The sequence below is a fragment of the Microtus oregoni genome, unplaced genomic scaffold (genome assembly GCF_018167655.1).
Source record: "Microtus oregoni isolate MIOR12 unplaced genomic scaffold, Mior012 000016F_ref0000370, whole genome shotgun sequence".
Taxonomy (NCBI): Eukaryota; Metazoa; Chordata; class Mammalia; order Rodentia; family Cricetidae; genus Microtus; species Microtus oregoni.
In genome coordinates, this window is record NW_024543075.1 from 43,263,885 (window position 1) to 43,283,367 (window position 19,483).

Below are 19,483 nucleotides of genomic sequence, written 5' to 3' on the forward strand. Positions count from 1 at the left end.
TAAGGGAAGAATAATTCTCCAAAGAAACGGATGGTGGCCGGCAAGATACCTCAGCTGGTAACAGTGCCTTCTGCCAAGCCTGAAGCCTAAGTTGGATCCCTGAAAGCTACACAGTGGAAGAAGAGAATCTGATTTCTACCATTGTCCTCTGATTGGCATGTGGCACACGCACATGCATGCGCGCGCGCACACACACACACACACACACACACACACACACACACATGTGCGCGCACACACAATAAATATTTTTTGATTTTAGGATGACAATACAAACAAAACATATGGCCCAGTGAGAGGAGTGTGGCTGCATTGTCGCTTAGAGGTGGGTTTTCCACCCGACACTGCCATCAAGCATGCCCGAAAGGACAGTGGACCAACAGTGTGTTTGCAGAAGCATCCCCTTAGGAGGCTGGCTGCTTTCCCTTCTCCTGCTGTTGTGTGCATTTTCTGCAAGCCTTCTGGGAAAGGCTTTGGGGGAGGAAAACAGGTTTTTACTTTGTTATATCTCATTTTTAGTTGCTGTTGACTGTTCAAATGTGTGGAGTATTTTGTACCAATTAATGTGTACATTATATAATCATCGATTCAGCCAGCTAACATTTTACACCTTAAACATATTTAAACTTTTGGTGAATGTGTAATAATTGTACATATTTGTAAGGAACCATGTGCTATTTCAATACAGACATGCAATGTGTACTAGTCAAACGGGCTCACTGGTGACGAATTTCTCTCCCGTGAAGATGAACTGGCTTGAAAGAAGTGGCCAAGAATTCCTCAGAGTCTGGTAAGCAAGGCAAGGTGGGAATTTACCAAATGGATTTAATCTTGCTAGTGCTTTTTCCAGTCCTACGTCCACCTCATCCTCTATGTAAAGCTTTCATGTGTGATGCTGACCTTCCTATAGGCATAGGGCTCTGGTCACAGACTCAACTAAAGAGCAGTGTCTCTGAAACCACCCCTTTCAGCCCTCTTACTACAAAAGCTCTTAGATGTGCTCAGCTACCTCGAAGGTCTCCTTGGCTGGGAACAGAGTGGGTTGGGGGTGAGCTGACAGAGCTCAAGGGCATCACATGATGTCAGGCAAAGCAGAATCACGTGCTTCCAGAACCCCAGGATTAATAAAGATCTGCCCAAGAGTACAGACTGAAGTGTGCGCTCTCCTGTCCTCACACACCAGACTGAAGTGTGCACTATCCTGTCCTCACACCAGACTGAAGTGTGCGCTCTCCTGTCCTCACACACCAGACTGAAGTGTGCACTCTCTCCTGTCCTCACACCAGACTGAAGTGTGCACTCTCTCCTGTCCTCACACCAGACTGAAGTGTGCACTCTCTCCTGTCCTCACACAACAGACTGAAGCGTGCGCTCTCCTGTCCTCACACACCAGACTGAAGCGTGCGCTCTCCTGTCCTCACACACCAGACTGAAGTGTGCACTCTCCTGTCCTCACACCAGACTGAAGTGTGCGCTCTCTCCTGTCCTCACACCAGACTGAAGTGTGCGCTCTCCTGTCCTCACACACCAGACTGAAGTGTGCGCTCCCCTGTCCTCACACACCAGACTGAAGTGTGCGCTCTCTCCTGTCCTCACACCAGACTGAAGTGTGCGCTCTCCTGTCCTCACACACCAGACTGAAGTGTGTGCTCTCCTGTTCTGACACACCAGACTGAAGTGTGCGCTCTCTCCTGTCCTCACACACCAGACTGAAGTGTGCGCTCTCCTGTCCTCACACACCAGACTGAAGTGTGCCCTCTCTCCTGTCCTCACACACCAGACTGAAGTGTGCGCTCTCCTGTCCTCACACACCAGACTGAAGTGTGCCCTCTCTCCTGTCCTCACACACCAGACTGAAGTGTGCCCTCTCTCCTGTCCTCACACCAGACCGAAGTGTGCGCTCTTTCCTGTCCTCACACACCAGACTGAAGTGTGTGCTCTCTCCTGTTCTGACACACCAGACTGAAGTGTGCTCTCTCCTGTTCTCACACTTCACACATCACTTTCTCCCAGCTTCTCGCCCCAAAGCACAGCTGACCTTCCCTTGTCCACCTAGCCTTGCACACTGGTCTACATTACGGGTTGAATGAACAAAACATTAATCCCTCCCATCCCTCCCAAAGCCACAGTCCCTTTCCTGTGGACTCCTGTCTCCTTTCCTTTGTTTTATCCATAAAACACTCAAAAACCTGTCCTTTTACTCTGAATATATTCCCGTAATCAGTTAATCTTTGAACTTCTCTTCTCTTCAGATCCCAATGAAACTAATCAAGCCAAACCCACACCACTTTTCTGAGTAATGAATCGGCTCCATTGTCCCATTTACTGCAATCTTTGTGTATTTCAGTTTTCAACTTTCCATTTGAATTAGGCTCAAAATATTTATGGAAAGTTCAGTATAAGTACTTAAATTTTACATATACAGCTAAGAACTGATAAATGAATCAAAGAATGAATGTGTATATAAATAAACAAATAGGGGGCACTTCTGTTTGGGCAATGCTGGCATTTGTGAGCATCGAAGGCCCCTGATGTACAGAGGAGCAGAGCTAAGCGGTCTCCACGGGGCCCATCTTATGTCTCTAGTCTTTTCAGTCCCCTTTCCCCTACGTACCCTGAATTACTGAGATATCCTTCCATTCATCGAATTTGCTGTTTGATTGTTTAAAAATATGTTGATTAGGACATAGCACTTACACAAGAAAGTCTGCAAATCCATAATGTAAAGCCTAATGGATTCCCACAAGGTGAGTATAGCCACGTAGCCAAACACTGAGGGCCAGCAAGATGGTCAGAGTAACCAGCCTGGCAAACAGAGTCACTCCTCATGTAAAGGTGGAACAAAAGAGCCATGTCCACACAGCTATCCTCTGATCTGCACACGTGTGCATAGCATGTCCACCTCTATTCCTTTTCCTCCCTCCCCCCACACACTCATACACTCACTCACAAAATAATAGTACATTTTAAAATAAGAAACCAAGTGTTTTCAGAATCTCCAAGTTCAATTCTGCTTCCAGTGACTCGATCCTCCCCCACCCTGATTCATGACACCAAAGATGAATGTCACAAATCTTGGAACTTTATATAATTATAATCATGTAATTCACTCAACTTTATATCTATGACACATCCATACCACTGCATCTACTTGCACTTTGTTCATCTCTTTGCTGCAGGATTCTTCCACTGTGAGTATATACAACAGCATGTGTCTGATACAGTGTCTACTTCACCTTGTCAGTTTGTTCTCTCATTCAGTGAAAGCCTGGGGACCTCAGAACTCAGGAAACCCAGTGCAAGAGGAGGCGGAAGGAGTGTGGTAACCAGAGGGGACAGAGGACACCAAGAGAACAAGGCCCTCTAATCCAACCGAGCAAAGCTCATGTGAACTCGCAGAGACCAAAGCCGCAAGCACAGGGTCTGCGTGGTGTGCACCAGACCCTCTGAGCATATATCATGGCTTTGAGTTTAATACTTTTGTGGGACTCTCGTTGTGTGAACAAGCAGGTCTATGATTTTTGTGCCTGCTCTTGAGACTTTTTTTCTTCTGTTGGTTTGCTTTGTCATCTATTATAGATATATATAGATAGATAGAGATATATACATACATATACACTAAATTTCATGAAATGCTTTGCATTTTCATCAATTTTATATTTTAGATTACAATAAAATTCAATAGAGATGTAGTTTGGATTGCTTCTTGAAAAAAAGAAAGAAAAGAAAGAAAGAAAGAAAGAAAGAAAGAAAGAAAATTAAGTCTGAGGACACTCTTGAGTAATGAAAACCCGAAATATAAGTTCTTAAACAGTATCAAAGTTCTGTCATTCCTTCTTTTGCCCTATTTTAAAGCACATCTCTCTGGAGAATTGTGAGGATGAAGCTTGCTGAAGGAAAGTTAATGGCAGGCATCATCTTGTCTGTCTGAATCCTACAGTCTACCCGCATTGTGTGCACACTTGTATGCTCTGCCTAAACCTCTCTGTCACACAAGTCAAACCACACTTGGTCTCGTATGTAAACATGAGCAACTATCCAGTCAGAGTAACACTGCAAGGGCTGCCCTCTACCCTTCAGCCCCAGTGAGTGTGGCCTCCAGAAGCTGTGTTTCTCATCTTGAGCCAGGATCATCTCCTTTCATGTAATAAAGGACCACGACACTGATGTCACAGAGTGCTCATGAACATGGGAAAGACTGCACACCGTTTTACACATTGTAGACATTGATGAAAGGGCAATGCTAACCATGCCCTAGCCTAGATTCTATAGCCCACATCTCATGAAGCTCCCACCTTCCAAAACCTTTGAGTGGCCTTCTCTCCTTCCTGAAGACGAGAAAACAATCGAAAAGATGAGAAATCCTGTCTTACCTCATTAGAAGTAAGCAGAAGAAACAAACGACTTGATACCAATGATGGTGTGCCTGCTATCAGCATTCTCACTCCCAAAATCTTTTTAAATACCATCTCTTCCTATAAGTGTGTGTGTGTGTATATATATATATATATATATATATATATATATATATATATATAGAGAGAGAGAGAGAGAGAGAGAGAATTGAGTGTATATATATGTATTGAGTGTGTGTGTGTGTGTGTGTGACTTGAAACAGTGCTTGGTACATGAGCACTGACATGGCTACCACACACATACTTCATCCCTATCGCAGTGGTGAAGCACACCTGCAATGCCAGTACAAAGGAGGGGTTGGGATAAGAAGATTGTGGGTTTGAGGCCAGTCTAGGCTATACAATGAGCTCCAATCTCAATAATAATAATATTATAAATTCCCTACTTATTATAGGGGTTTGCTATATTATGAGAATAAAATTATCCTCCCATTTTCAAAAGGGAAAACTGAGACACCAAGTAATTTGATGACTTGCCTAAGACCATGAAGTGAAGAAGTGAATGGCCAGAATAGAATTCGAGGCAGCCTGATCCCAGAGGCTCTTGGCACCACGTTATGATTGCTTCTTCTATTATCTGTTGGGCCTACTAACATGATTAGTGCTGGAAATACTGTCCCCAAAGAGGTGACAGGAAGGTACATACTTGAGAGTGCTGTTCATCTAGCACCCCTGCCTCCTCCATGACTCCTTCAGTGTCCCAGTCACCAGTCCTTGAGAATTCTCATATTTCTACACCCTAAACCAAAAGGAGCTCACAAGCTTAATGGCCATCCTGTGTGTAAACCCTGTGGATCAGATATGGAGATATGGCTGAGGAAGAACATTCTCAAAGCAGGAATCTCCTGAGAGGGACCAAGACACTTGGCCAAACTAGATGTAGAGGGAGCAGGGTGTGGACAGGGCTGAGGACGAGATAAAATAGATAAACGATGCACAGATTGGGAAGATAGAGAAAAGTCAGAAACACAGTCAATTCTGGGCATGGAAAAAATTAAATTAGATTCTCTGTCCTTCCATCATTTTACCTATCCGGGTCCCAGAAGGTTGTGAATAGTATAAAGTCTATTTTGTTTTGCTAATCAAAGAAGATTTCTATGGCAACCAAGCATCAGTCACCAACACTCAAGGGAATGTGAGGGTTTAAGTCTCTGGCTTTGCCATCTGAGTCCTAGGGCCTAAAGGGAAGACACAGAAAAACAGATCACAGTGCCGAATCCTAAGCCTAGCAGAGAATGGCATGAGCCAGAAACTCAAGTTTCCTCAAGCCATGAGTAGGATGTGCCTCGGCTAACATGAGGGCTAAAATTACACTGCTCAGAAATAAGCTTGGGATACACCTGCCTATGCCAGGCACCCGTGACAAGGAAGTTATGAACTGTTTGCAGGGTCACCAAACAGCTCACACTCCTCCACCTCCGTGGCTTCCCGATTGGCTGAAGTTTTCACTGTGTATGTGGTAGAGAGGATGAGTGCAGGGTGGGCGAAGAGGTGACATGCTCTCCACACCTCCTTCCCTACACCCCTTCAAACTGGGATCCTCGGAGTCCGTGGATCAAAACTAATAACAAACTTGGGTCTGATGCTGTCAGCGGAGTTGCAATGAGGTTAAGAGAAAAGAATGGAAACTGGAGACTCTTGTAAAACTTTTTGTTTACACACTCCTGATCTTTATAGGAAAAAAATCTTTGTTTTAAATAAATCAGATCCTTCTCTTGTTGTTATTCTGACTTGTATTAAATCTCTTCCGATGTTTTAAATAGTTGATCTTCAAAATCTAATCGTATGAGTATTGTCTTTGCTTTAAAACAAAGAGCAACTAAAATCTTACATTTAACTGGTGAGGTTACCATCTACAATAAGTCCAGAATATATTTAGTATCAAGATATAATAGCTATAGATACATAGAAGAAAGGATGGAAGGAAGGAAGGAAGGAAGGAAGGAAGGAAGGAGGGAGGGAGGGAAGAGAGACGAACAGTGATTGACACGAAGGCTTTTATGTAAATCACAAGCACCATGACTATTTCATAGCAGGCCACTGGGCTCCTCCTCCAGGATTAACACGGGTAAGCCTAAGGACACCTGAGCTCACTGAGAACGTTAAAACCCTTTAACTTCCTTGGGCAATGTTAGTAGCATGGAGCATGCAGGCATGTAATATATATTACATTCTAGGCAGGCAGCACAGGATTAAAGGTGCACACTCTAGGGGCTGAAGAAATGGATCCAACATTGAGAGCTCTTGTTGCTCATGCAGAGGGCCCAGGCTGGCTTCCCCACGCCACACGATAGATAACGACCCTTTGAGAGTACATGTAGTGTGCATACAGACATGCAGGCAAAACACTCACACACATAATAAACTAAACTAATCTAAAAACATTAAAAGTCTGTGCTTTAGATCCATAAAGTCTGGATTTGAATCCTAGCATTGCTACTTGCCACCAGTGAGTATTAGGCATGCTCTGATACCTCTTTGTTCTAAATTGCCTGATTTGTGAACAAGAAATAACACAAGCGCATCTATCCTTGAGGGGCAGTGAAGGTCTATGAGATCATCCAGAAGTCATGAAGTAACACTTACTGCTCTAGTAAGTGTTAACAGGACCAGCGTCACACGGTTAATGCCTCCTCAAACCGAGTTAGCTTAGCAGAAGAGAGACTGTCAACTGCCTTCCTCAAACTAGTCAGAAATCGCCACTTAGATGGAGGTTTAGCAAGGCAGCTGATCCCATGCTGTAGCTAACTTTGCCCCACAGAACGAGCTGTAGAACACTTCAGGTTCTGTCTGTGCCTGAAGCAGCCACTACACGCGTCACAAGGAAGACCTATAATAGCTCTTCCCAGATTGGAACAGTTAGTGGAGAATTGAAGAACAGTGTTACCCTTCATCCTGAGGTGCCCATCTTCTCGTGCTAGTCCTTGGTCCGAGCCCTAAAGAGAGCCTCACAGACCCAGGTCCCTCATGCTAAGAGATCAGGAAAAGCCTTCATCCGGGCACTCTCACTTCTCAGGGACAACTGACCCAGAGGGAAGGCGGTGGCTGTAGATGGCTACGGTGCTGCTCAGTAGCGGAAATGATGGCACAGGCAGACGGTACAGGCTCCGGTGCCCCGTCCCTCCGCCCATCCCCGGCAGCTCATCCACTCACTCACCACAGCTCCGGAGCCCGTGTCTCCTCTCATCCGTTCCTCTGTTAGTAAGAAGCATCTCTTGCTCTGCCCATAAAGGCCAGTGCTTTATAATCTTCCTGTTGGAAGTGGAGACATAACAGGTCTGCTGGGAACCAGACGCAAATCCAAGAGATTTACTCAGCTCACCTTGTTGAGGTCCCTGAGCTCTGGGACAGGCAGCTCTGAGACTTGGTGTGGAAGCACCAGGCAACTGTTTTAATACCTGATGAGTTTTCTTAGGAGCACCAGGAGGGCGCTCAAGACAACTCATACAGAGTGGCTATGTTTCCTGAAGACCCAGCCCCATGAACTCCTGTGACAGACGGAGGCAGGTGGGGAGCAAGAGGGTACCTAGAGATTGGGCACACTCTGTCCTTCTGTGGAAGAGACCTTGAAGAATGCCTATATCTAGAGAGCATCAGTGTGATCTTGCCAAATTCTTCCAAAGAGGAATTAGGCTAGCCAGAAACACACACCAGTGCCTTAGGCCTGGGAAACTTGGGAGAGAGGATGAAAACTTTTTCTGCTTAACCCCAAGGTGGCGCTTGGAAATGACAGTGTTAGAAGGTAAAGACACTCCAGAAGCGAGCTTTCTCTCATTCCCAGAAAAGCCCTTGGTGACCATTTGCCTAGCTTGATGTAGTAGAAAACTTCTGGGCTGTTTATTTCTGGGTCTGTCACCAAATATGTGATTGTGAACAAGTGACTTCCTTGATCTTTAGTCTTTGTTTGTATATTGGAGGTGATGATTGCTCTACAGAATCTTTACTGTGATTAGATTAGGACGTATGTGGCTGGGAGACCGTGTACAGTGCTTCTTCCTACTCTTCCAGAGGACCGGATTTTGGTCCTCAGCACTCACATCAGGCAACACAGCTGCCTAATAAGCCCAGCTCCAGAGTATCCAGCATCGCTGTCTGGCCTCCATGGGCACTTGCACACATGCGCACATAAACACACACACGTAAAATAAATCTCGTTTTTCCAACACTCATTAATCTGGTTTATTTCAGATCGTTTACTTTATACAATGACTGCACGCTCTCTTTTAAAATACAAACCGTTCATGTAGAATTTTTTCTTTTTTACTATTTGAGAATTTCATACATGCTGTGTTTCATGCATATACTGTGTTTTGATCAACTGTATTTCCTATTCCCCATTCCCTTTCCCCCAGTTCCTCTCCTACTCCGCTACCATTTTTACACACACACACACACACACACACACACACTTCAGTCCTTTAAAACCTAAATAAATTATAATACATGGGCTCTTGGGAAAGGACTTATAAACTTTACACATGCTCTTTTGACTTCCCCATTAGATATTAAAAGCTGGCTTTGTGGCCCATCAAGCCTCCTCTATCCCAACACACATATTAACCTCGCCCTCCCCATGGTCAAAGCTGTGGAAGAGTTTTACTATTTTGGGGGGGTGGGAACTGTATCAAACTCATTCAAAGAGAGAGACCAGTTCTCCAGCCAGCACCTCAAGCCAGCCAACTTACAACCAAAATTAATCTTACAGTCTGTGCATTTGCTTACAGCATTTGATCCATAACATGGTCTTAAGATTGGAGATCCCAGGGGTTGGAGAGATGGCTCAGTGGTTAAGAGCATTGCCTGCTCTTCCAAAGGTTCTGAGTTCAACTCCCAGCAACCACATGGTGGCTCACAACCATCTGTAATGAGGTCTGGTGCCCTCTTCTGGCCTGCAGACATACACACAGACAGAATAATGTATACATAATGAATAAATATTTTTAAAAAAGATTGGAGATCCCATCACTTCCTGGGGGAAGTGGAAGGAGGAAGCTGGGGGTTCCTGGAGAAAGTGGAATGCTGCCATTATGTATAACACTAACTCTTAGCCTGCTTTTTTGCTGTGCCTAGGAAAATCTGAGCAGTATTCTAGTGATATTATTTACATTAAACGAGTGGAATTCTTCAAACAAAGTAATATGCCTGCATATGTTTTTCTTTTTATGTCTGCTAAGTGTTGCCATTTTTAAACCTGCACCACTAAGCTATTTCCAAAGCATTATCTGTAACCAGGAAACTGTTTTAGATCTAGCGAGTCCTAATAATGGGGCTTCTCTAAGGAAACCATTCATCCGGGATGTGCATCATCAGCTAGGACAGGCGGCCAGCAGACCTGCCGAGAGCACAGGTGTGACGCCAATTTGGAAGCCCATCTGCTGTGATCTAGATGTCTGCGTATGCATGAAATTCATATACGAAGGTGATGATGGTGACGATGATGCTGACGACGCTGACGATGATTACAACAAGAAACGAAGCTGTGGCTTAGAATCCAGATCCAAAGAGAAGGCCCCATCTTAAGAGGAGAGCAGGTATGGGGTGGCAAACCTGCTGCAGCCGTATCTCGGACTTCCCGCCCTCCACAACCATAAAAAAGAAACCAGTTTTTATGAATTACTCAATCCGTGGTATTTTATTGCAGGCACAGAAACCAGTAAACACCTCATTTATGAGGCTAATTCTGATGCACAGTTAAAATGAGCGACCCTCTCTCGCCCACTCTTGTGCCTCTCCCACTCCTGGTGAGCCCTTCCTCTTCCCGACTGGTCCTGCTTCTACCTCCACGTCTTTGGAGCCTCTTAGGTCACTAAGTTAGAACTAGGCAGAGGATGTCCTTCCTGTCCTAGCCAGAGTGGACTTATCCCTACCACCAGGCACAACTTTGGCTACTGACACACATTAAAGTAGTCTCAGTGGAGACTACGATCAAAACCCAAAATACTCCTCCTCAGTTCACTAAACAGCCAGTATGCTGGACTGTGTGTCAATGCATTACGCCTTCCCAAATAAAGATGTGGGTCATTTTAAGTGGGGGAGGGGTGGAACAGGACTGGAATATAAAAGTACTATCTGTGGGTGAAGAAAATTTGGAATGAGTGATAGTTTGGATCTTCAAACATTTATCAACGTGGGAGTTGAGGCAGCTATCTACACCTATTGTATTAGTCAACCTGTGTGCACACTTACCAACAGAACCCTAGGGTGGGTGTGTCAATCCAGCCTGCAAACAGAAACAGAGCGCCTTCTACTGTTATATAGCAAAATAGACACCGACTCTTCTCTGCCTTATCTGGGGATAAGGTTCTTTTCTGGCCTGATGACTGCAGGAAACACAGGTCTTCAGGGGTGTGGAGATGTCGTCTTCTGAGGTCTACAGCTCTCTTGGTCACTTTGCCTGACTCTGTTTTTCATTCTGCTTGCTGGGGCTGTTTGTGTTCCTGGAATCAAATCTCACTACAGCAGCACAATCTAGACAGTATATGTCACCTGAGAAAATCTCTCCTAAATAGGACTAAAAATTTCAAAACATGAGATGCTTTTATGTTTTCTAAATATAAAAAATATTAAGAAAAAAATCAACCGATTTTTTTTTTTTTTTTAGCGTGTTATAAATGCAGTCGATGCCCACAAATCCCAACTCCTTTCACTGGGACAACACCTACCTTAACATCATAAGGAATCAATTTTTCACCCCAGACTATGTGAGAAGAGGGGAGAAAAATCGGAAGATAGAGCAAGAGGAAATGAACTTAATTACAGTACACTGTACAATTAATATATGCTAATAAAAAAGTGGCGGGATCTTTCAAACCCCAGATTTTAAAGAACTTCCAGTCTTGTGGGAAGGAATCCATTCCCGGAAGTAGCAAGCAGACGGCGATTCATTCCTCTCCATCTCTTCTCCCAGATGTGACCTGAAGACCAGGGTCCGAGACAACAGATCGGTATCCTGTAGGTTACGTGCTGGGAAATGAGACGAGGTGGCCTCAGAGAGAACGCAGAGAGCAGCAGAGAGGACTCAAGAGAGAACGCAGGACTGAGTTCCCTCCTCCTGCCCCTTGGCTGACTGTGGCTTCTAGCACCTTTAACCTCTTTTCTCGTAGTCCCCGCCCAGTCTCCGCCCTCCCCTTGCTCCACCCTCTTCCTTCTAGACAGGCCTCTGAGAGGAAACTGAAAGTGAAATTTAGGGATCAGGCTTGTGCAGCGAAGCTGAGAGCAGTGGCCAATGCTGAGGATCCTGGTAAGGTGAGTGAGGCTGGGATCCCCAGCCCACGTGGGACTGCTCTCTCCTCCGCTCCAGATTCGGGGAGCCCCCTCCCACCAGAGTCTCCCACCCCAACCTGCGGGCCCGCCTGCTGCTTCTCTTCTGCAGAGTTCTCTAGTTCCAGCCCTGCCATGGGGGCTGGGCTCTGAAAGTGACTTTCCATTGGCCTGGAAGGGCCCTGGTGAGTGGTGAGTGGTGCCTGGTAAAGGTGGGAGAAGCAGGCTGTGACCTAGCCCAGAGGGGAGCTCAGGTAAACCCCCGCCCCTTGAGAAACCTTGCTGGAGGTAAGTGCATACATACTACATACATACATACATACATACATACAATGCATCCCTCGCGGCTGGGAATGTGCTCTTAGCCGGTGTGCTAACGAATGCACATCTTGAAGCACACGTGCATGAGCCTGTAGGGGAGCAATGGCACACACGCTGTATGGTCTAGCGTATCAGTTGTTTACTTACCACATACACAGCCCCTCACATTCAACCACTCTGCCTTGTGTAATGAATAACTGTGGAATTCCCGACTCCTGTGCTTATAGTCAGGATCAATGAAGACTAACATAAGCTTGTGCACCCGGCTGGAATGTGGCTGGCCCCTGGTAAATATGGTGTACGGGAAATAGCTGTGGTTAACTTCTCTGCACGCGGAGGCGTGAGATGAGAAAGTGTATGGGAGAAGTCTGGACCCTGACGGTTAGCAGGGATGGATGTGATGAAGGTGGATTTGTGGTAACAGCATTATCACCGCCAATTTTCTGTGCCTCTCCTGGAGACTCAGTTTCCCCTTCTGCCTGACTATGGAGGAGAGGCTGCTGTTACCAGGTTGATATTCTTGCCTTCTTTCGTTTCTCCCTTGCATGTCATTCTCCCACGCGTTTTCCGTTGCATTATTTTGGGGAGTTTTAGTTTTGTCTTGCTTTGGCTTTTGTCTTGCAAACTTTCATTTTATCTCTCCCCCTCTCTGCACTCCTCAGAATTCTACAGCCTCAGAAATGTCTGTGGAAAGGATGTGGGAGGACGTCACCTGTGCCATTTGCCTGGACCCCATGGCCGAGCCAGTGAGCATCGAATGTGGCCATAGCTTTTGCAAGGAATGCATTTCTGAGGTTGGGAAAAATGGAGGCAGTTCATGTCCCGAGTGCCGGCAACGCTTTCTGCTCAAAAACCTCAGGCCCAATCGACATATAGCCAACATGATAGAAAACCTTAAAAAAACAGCCCAGGATGCCAAGAAGGGCAGCCCGGAAGACCGCTGCATAAAGCATGGAGAGAAGCTTCACGTGTTCTGTGAGGAAGATGGGCAGGCCCTTTGCTGGGTGTGTGCCCAGTCTGGGAAACACCGTGACCACACCAAGGTCCCTATCGAAGAGGCCGCTCAGGTGTACCAGGTGAGGCCCAAGCACAGAGATACACGTGGGTATAAAAAGATGGCCTAGGAAGGATGCTCTGTTCCCCAGAACGGTGGTTATTTTCTTTGTTCACTGAGAGGAACTTACACATCAAACACAAGCTTATTTCTCAGGAGCTGAGGCTACCATGAGTCCACTACACGGATCATGTGTTTTGGCTTCCTGGTGAACTAGAGATGTAATGACCCAGACCCCATCCCCCTGTCAATGTAGCTCTGTTTTGTAAGACATACTAGGTTTTCCCCAAAGTCTTCCCATCCCCCTCCTCCATGTCTCTAGCTGGTGACTAACTGCCGCCTTTTTCTGCAGGAGAAGCTCCACATGGCTTTAGAAAAACTGAGGAAAGGGAAGGAATTGGCCGAGAAGCTGGAAATGGATCTTGCAAAGCAGAGAACAGACTGGAAGGCAAGAGGACAAGGGTGGGCTGGGTCCCAGGTCTTGACCTCAAGCGAGCATTAACCAAAACTGTGCCTCTCCAAGGGCTGGGTCACTCCCCAAGAACCTTCCACACTATATCCCTAGATAGAGAGGAATTTAAGGAAGGGAGGGAGAGAGGAAGAAACTTGAAATCAGATGAGATTTCCCCCAATCTGGCACAAAGATCAAGAATTACTGGAGAAAGTGTAAGAAGGCCACTCCGTTCCTTCTGACCTGTCTCAGTGGATAACAGAATCAATGCTGTAGTTTCTGGGTCTGAGGTATCCTGAGTGTAGCCCAGCTGTGCCCTTTAGACAAAGGCTGGCTGGGGGGAACAGCTCGAAGAGATCTATGTGAGTTGTAGGATGCCCACCTGATTCAGCGACTGCTTAGTGGCGACCAGGTTATTAGTTCAAAGTCTGATAAGGAATTAAAGCTTGTCACGTTGGTAATTTGCTGGTAGAAAATGGGATACATTTGAAACTGACAAAAAAAAAAAACAAGGGCTCACAGCAATCACAGACCCCAAAAGAGGAAGTGGGATTAACTAAAACCGAATCAACTGTGGCAGCAAAGAGGTCATCCTGGGGTGGGAGAGGTGACCCTCCCATTGGGGGGGGGAGGGGCATTGTTGTGCCCCAGGGCTTAGGAACAGTGCATTACTGGAAATGGGAACAGGTTTGTTTACTCTTCGTGACTTGTTGAGATAGATAAAAGGACTCACATGGGTGTTGCTGGGTTTTGGAAGAAATGTTGAAAAATGACTGTTGGTGTCAGAAATTGTGATGCTGTAACTTACTACAGCTCCGGCCCCAGTGTGCCGCTTACAGCGCTGTTTCCCTGGTAGTCCCAGAGGTCGTGTATGCGCTGGAGAACGCGCTCTGTGCATGGTATGGGTGTGTGCGTTCGAGCGTATTCCTAGACTTGAACAGAGGGATAGGTGACCAGGGAACAGAAACGCCTCCCCACCAAAGCCTAGGAAATTTTATTAAAAATAAAAATGTAAAACTCCTGTCCTTGCCTTGCCACCGCAGAGGAACGTGGACATACAGAAGTCGAGGATTCATTCGGAGTTTGTACACCAGAATAACTTGCTGGCCAAGGAGGAGCAGAGGCAGCTGCAGAAGCTGGAGAAGGATGAGCGGGAGCACCTGAGAGTCCTGGGGGAGAAGGAGATTGAGCTAGCTGAGAAGAATCAGGCCCTGCAGGAGCTGATCACAGAGCTGGAGCGGAGGAGCCGGGGCTCTAACCTGGAGCTACTGCAGGTACGACCCCACCCCCACCCTACCCCACCCCCTGCCCCCGCACCAGCTCCGGAGTAGCCAGACCTATCTGGAACCACTCTAAAAGCAAGTGCCACCTTAATCTTTGGGATACTCTTAAATACCTGAACCGTGTACCCAGGAGTGGCTTCCATTTCAGGAGAAAGTGCTCCGTGTAGCAAGCAATAGACAGACATCCCTGGGAAGCTGCAGTGGCCCGCGTGTGGGAACTGGAGCACCGCCCTAACACACGTCCCTGGGATGTAGTACTGCGTATCTCCAGTGGTTTGTTTCTTTTTTCAAAAAGAATTAAATGAGAAAATCCATTCTGGTGCTTAGACAAGCAGCCATGTTTTAAAGAATATAATTTATAAAACTGAACTGTGTTGTTTCCCTCCGAGTGTTAGGTCATGGGTTTTCCTTTCTCTACTCAGCTTCTCGTTTGTGAAGCCGTGGAGGGTGGACAGGAGCGTGCCCTAACGTTAGTCCAAGCTGCTGCGTTTTAATTCTTTGTGTTCTCTGTGAGCCGCCTGCTTGCGTTTTAGCTTGTCCTGCTTCTGCAAATAGGACTCACTCTTTTCCCAAAATAAAGTTAGCTTTAAAATAATTTTTTCCAGAGCACATTAACTAAGAAATTATGTATTGGTGCTACAATTTTTTTTCTAATTTTTTCCCGTAATGATAACTGTGGAGTCCTAAACAGCACACAGACGGCTTACTATGGTTGAGGTAAGTGGTACTGTGATCCCATCCCATGGATGAGGAAACCAAGGAGCAGAGGCTTGACACACAGTGAGAAAGTCAAGTTAAATGTTTAAGTAGTAAGAGGCAGAGATTAAGATGACACGTGTACATACTGCTCTTAGGATCACGTAGATTCCACAGCCGTCCTGGAACACTGTGGAGTAGATGGCCTTTCTCCCTCTTCCATCACTGTGCCTTCAGTCAGATGCAAACAGACATTTCTCTGGGGTTTGTTCAGGAAAGCTGGTCATATTGGTTTGACGTGAGAGGCTTTTTCTTGCCCATCACTGAACTGGGCTCCCTAGTGCCTGTTGACTGAGCCTAGGAGCCTGTCAGTTCCAACATTGTGGCTGTCACTCTCTGGGAATGAATATTCCCACCTAAGCTCCCTCTAAATATGGCAGAGGATTAGCCACAGCACAGGACAAAGCTTCCAACCAGCTGACCCTTCCTCCCCAAACTCCTCAAGGCCATAAATGGCAAGGAGCTTTTCTGGATATCCTACCTCAGCCTTTCATTCTCTCCCTGAAACTGCCTCTGGGCTTCAGTTGGGTTTTGCTATTTATTTTCCTCTTCTTCCATCTCCATGGTCAATCCCCCTCCTCCAAGAACCTAGCCCTTGTTTTCTCTATCAGTCTTTAAATCCCTGGCTGTATCCTAACTACAGCCGTGTTGGATCCTAGATAGTCTATGAGCAGTCACTTGTCCTCTCTGCTAAGAGTCAGAGGAATCCCCTGTGGTTCAAGGGAACGGTGCAGAGCATGTGCCTGGGGAGTTAGGTCTCAGTGAGCAATCAGAAACTCCAGAATTAACTCTATGTCTCTTCTCTCCTCAGGAGGTGAGGATTGTCCTAGAAAGGTAAGGAGAGGCAGCCCTGTTCTCAGAGACCTGGTCCTGTCTGAAATGTTCTCTGGCCTCAAAAGGACATCTCAGCTGATGAGTTCTCTATGTGGTTAGACTATATCATCTTTATACATTAAAGTCCTCCACAAACAAACCAAAAAGAAAAAAGGCAGGGAGGAAATCTGATTGTGCTGGGAACTCCAGGTTCTTCACAGAAGAACCCAGCCTCCTAGATCGCTGCCTGCAAAAGTGTGTAGAACAGACTTAGTGGTGACCTCTGGCTTCGGGAAGGAATGGGGGTTTCCTTGAGTCCTAGAACATGGAACTCTGAATTTGTTTCTTTCCTTTCACGTGGACATCGAATGCATGAGTATTTGTCAATTTGTATTGAATTTAATTATCAGAGGTGTCCAAGATGAATGTCGTTAGGGCCTGGGGTAGAAGACAGGAGTGCCAAGTACGATTCTCAAACTCTTCTTTTCCTCTAGGAGTGGATCCTTGAACCTGGACACGTTAGATGTTACCTCCCCGGACCTGACAAATGCATGCCATGTGCCAGGGCGGAAGAAGATGCTGAGGACATGTTGGGGTGAGGTGACTTCTAGGAACTGTGGGCTCGTACGTAAGGGGACAATGAGGGTCATGGGGAGCACAGGATGGTAGCATGTGGAAAAGCCAGGTGGAGCAAAGACACACAGGTAAGGTCTTCTCACCCATCGGAGGAAGAGCCAGGATTGCTGTGGGTCTTTCCTCACATAGTGAGGTTCACGGTCACCCCTCCCCTTTGAGTTCACATGAATCCCCTCACTACAGGCAGAGTTGCTGGCCCCACCGGGGCTTACCTATGACCTATGACCTATCACCTTCTTTCCGCAGTCCATATCACTCTGGACCGCAACACAGCCAACCCATGGCTCGTCATCCCAAAGGACAGGAGACAAGTGAGGCTTGGAGAGACCCGTCAGAATGTGCCTGAAAATGAGGAGAGATTCGATAATTACCCCATGGTGCTAGGTGCCCAGAGATTAACCTCTGGGAAGATTTACTGGGAGGTAGATGTGACCGGAAAGGAGGCCTGGGATCTGGGGGTTTGCCGAGAGTCTGTGCAGAGGAAGGGGCTGTTTTCACTCAGTCCTGAGAACGGCTTCTGGACCATTTGGCTGTGGAACAAAGACAACTACGAGGCTGGCACCATCCCCCAAACCACTCTCCACCTGCAGGTGCCTCCGTGCCAAGTTGGGGTCTTTGTAGACTATGAGGCTGGTATTGTCTCCTTCTATAACATCACTGACCACGGCTCCCTCATCTACACCTTCGCGGAGTGTGACTTTGCCGGACCCCTGCGGCCCTTTTTCAATGTCAGTTTCAATGATGGTGGGGGAAACTCAGCCCCTCTGAAGCTCTGTCCACTGAAGATGTGATGGTTGGACTCGGTGCCTGCTGACCACACTTTGTGGATGCTGTTCCCTCCTCCCTGTCACGACTACTGAAGGCAGTTCCCAGAGACTGTTACTTCCTGTTGGTGTTCCTGCCATGCACTCTGCCTTTTTTGCCCATCCAGTGGAACCATCTCACACCCTCATCTCTTTAGAGGAGCCAGAGCCCCAGAATGAAGGCGTTAAGCTGGAGCAGTGAAAGTTGGTGTCAACTGACCTTCAACATCAATATTCCTACCGTAGGTTCCTTAAGGACTCCCGCCAGTAAGACCGACTCCTCACAGTGAACCCGAACTCTTCTAACCCAGACAAGACCACATTTCTGTCTCCTTCGTGTGACTTCCTTTGTTTTCTTTTCTCTGTTTCTTGGCTATTAACTTGGGCCACTTACCTCTCTATTCCTGTATCGTCCATGGCTTGCCAAAAGGCGTCCTAAGAAACTGTGCCTCGGTTCTTGTTGGAGAAGCCCAAATATGTGTATTTAACATTGTACATCTTTTAGTTTGGATTGGGGTTTTTTGCTACCAGAGGTTTTTTTTTTTTTAATTTTGTTTGTTTGTTTGTTTCTTCCCCCGCTCCGGAATGCCAGCACACTTCATCTGTAGACTAGGTCAGGAATATCGAGTGTGACAAACCAAAGTCAAAATAAAATAGTGAAGCTGACTGTAGCCATGACAGTGTACTCATGTCCCCAGTGATGACCGAAGTCTAGGTAGACACTGAAATGAGTACCTGAACTAGAACACAAATATATCCAGAGCTTCAAAAATACTGTAACAAGATAAAATGAAGGATGGATAAATGTACAATAAAGAAAATTGAGGGCTGTTTTTAATTCAGTCAGTAGTTCCAGAAGATTTTCTGTACAGTGTGGATGGAAACAACTGTGACCCAGCGGCTGCCAGGGTCAAGAAACCGCAGCTGCTCCCTTGTTGCTGCGGCTCAACCCCAAGAAACCTCCCTGCTGTAGCAATGCAGCGTCACGGAGACCCAGCTCACCCCAGAACTTCAGCGATCAAAGGTTAACCGGGTGTGTGTGTGTCTGTGTGTGTGTCTGTGTGTCTGTGTGTGTCTCTGTCTGTGTGTGTGTCTGTGTGTGTGTGTGTGTGTCTGTGTGTGTGTGTGTCTGTGTGTGTGTGTGTATAAGACAGGATGAGACCCAGCTAAGCACAGAACTTCAGCGACCAAAGGTTAACCCGTGTGTGTGTGTGTGTCTGTGTGTGTGTGAAAGATAGGTAGGATGAGACCCAGCTAAGCACAGAACTTCAGCGACCAAAGGTTAACCGGGTTTGTGTGTGTGTCTGTGTGTGTGTGTGTGTGTGTGTGTGTGTGTGTGTGTGTCTGTGTGTGTGTGTCTGTGTGTGTGTCTGTGTGTATGAAAGACAGTTAGGATGAGACCCAGCTAAGCACAGAACCTCAGCGACCAAAGGTTAACCCGGGTGTGTGTGTGTGTGTGTGTGTGTGTGTGTGTGTGTGTGTGAAGACAGCTAGGATGAAAGTACCCCGTTGGTTCAACAGGTCAGAGTATCAAAGCTTACTGCCAACAACAGCTTACCTCAGAAAGCTGAAAGAATCATTAAAGTAACTGCTAGAAAAGATGAACATGGGATGTACTCACTCATATTTGGTTTCTAACCATAAATAAAGGACATTGAGCCTATAATTCGCGATCGTAGAGAAGCTAAATA

At 46.4% G+C, this 19,483-nt stretch overlaps 1 protein-coding gene across 2 annotated transcripts; it reads left to right on the forward strand.

Moving 5' to 3' along the window:
* Positions 1–11,586: 11,586 nt before the first annotated feature.
* On the forward strand, positions 11,587–19,144 carry Trim21 (tripartite motif containing 21). Of its 2 annotated transcripts, none has more exons than XM_041667191.1 (7): positions 11,587–11,660; positions 12,659–13,072; positions 13,403–13,498; positions 14,545–14,775; positions 16,352–16,374; positions 16,848–16,948; positions 17,236–19,144. In XM_041667191.1, exons 2-7 carry the CDS (start codon positions 12,677–12,679, stop codon positions 17,778–17,780), a joined length of 1,392 nt encoding a protein of 463 aa, XP_041523125.1. In that variant the 5' UTR covers positions 11,587–11,660; positions 12,659–12,676; the 3' UTR covers positions 17,781–19,144. The 2 variants fall into 2 exon arrangements, with proteins under 2 accessions (XP_041523125.1, XP_041523126.1); XM_041667192.1 differs by lacking the exon at positions 11,587–11,660 and adding an exon at positions 11,902–11,963.
* The last annotated feature ends 339 nt before the right edge of the window (positions 19,145–19,483 follow it).

What these genes read in the sequence shown, in the direction of transcription:
- Trim21 (XM_041667191.1), top strand. Translation starts at nt 12,677, where the DNA reads ATGTCTGTGGAAAGGATGTGGGAGGACGTCACCTGTGCCATTTGCCTG. An exon ending in CTAACCTGGAGCTACTGCAG is followed by an intron (nt 14,776 to 16,351) that starts GTACGACCCCAC and finishes TTCTCTCCTCAG; the next exon opens with GAGGTGAGGATTGTCCTAGA. An exon ending in GATGCTGAGGACATGTTGGG is followed by an intron (nt 16,949 to 17,235) that starts GTGAGGTGACTT and finishes TTCTTTCCGCAG; the next exon opens with TCCATATCACTCTGGACCGC.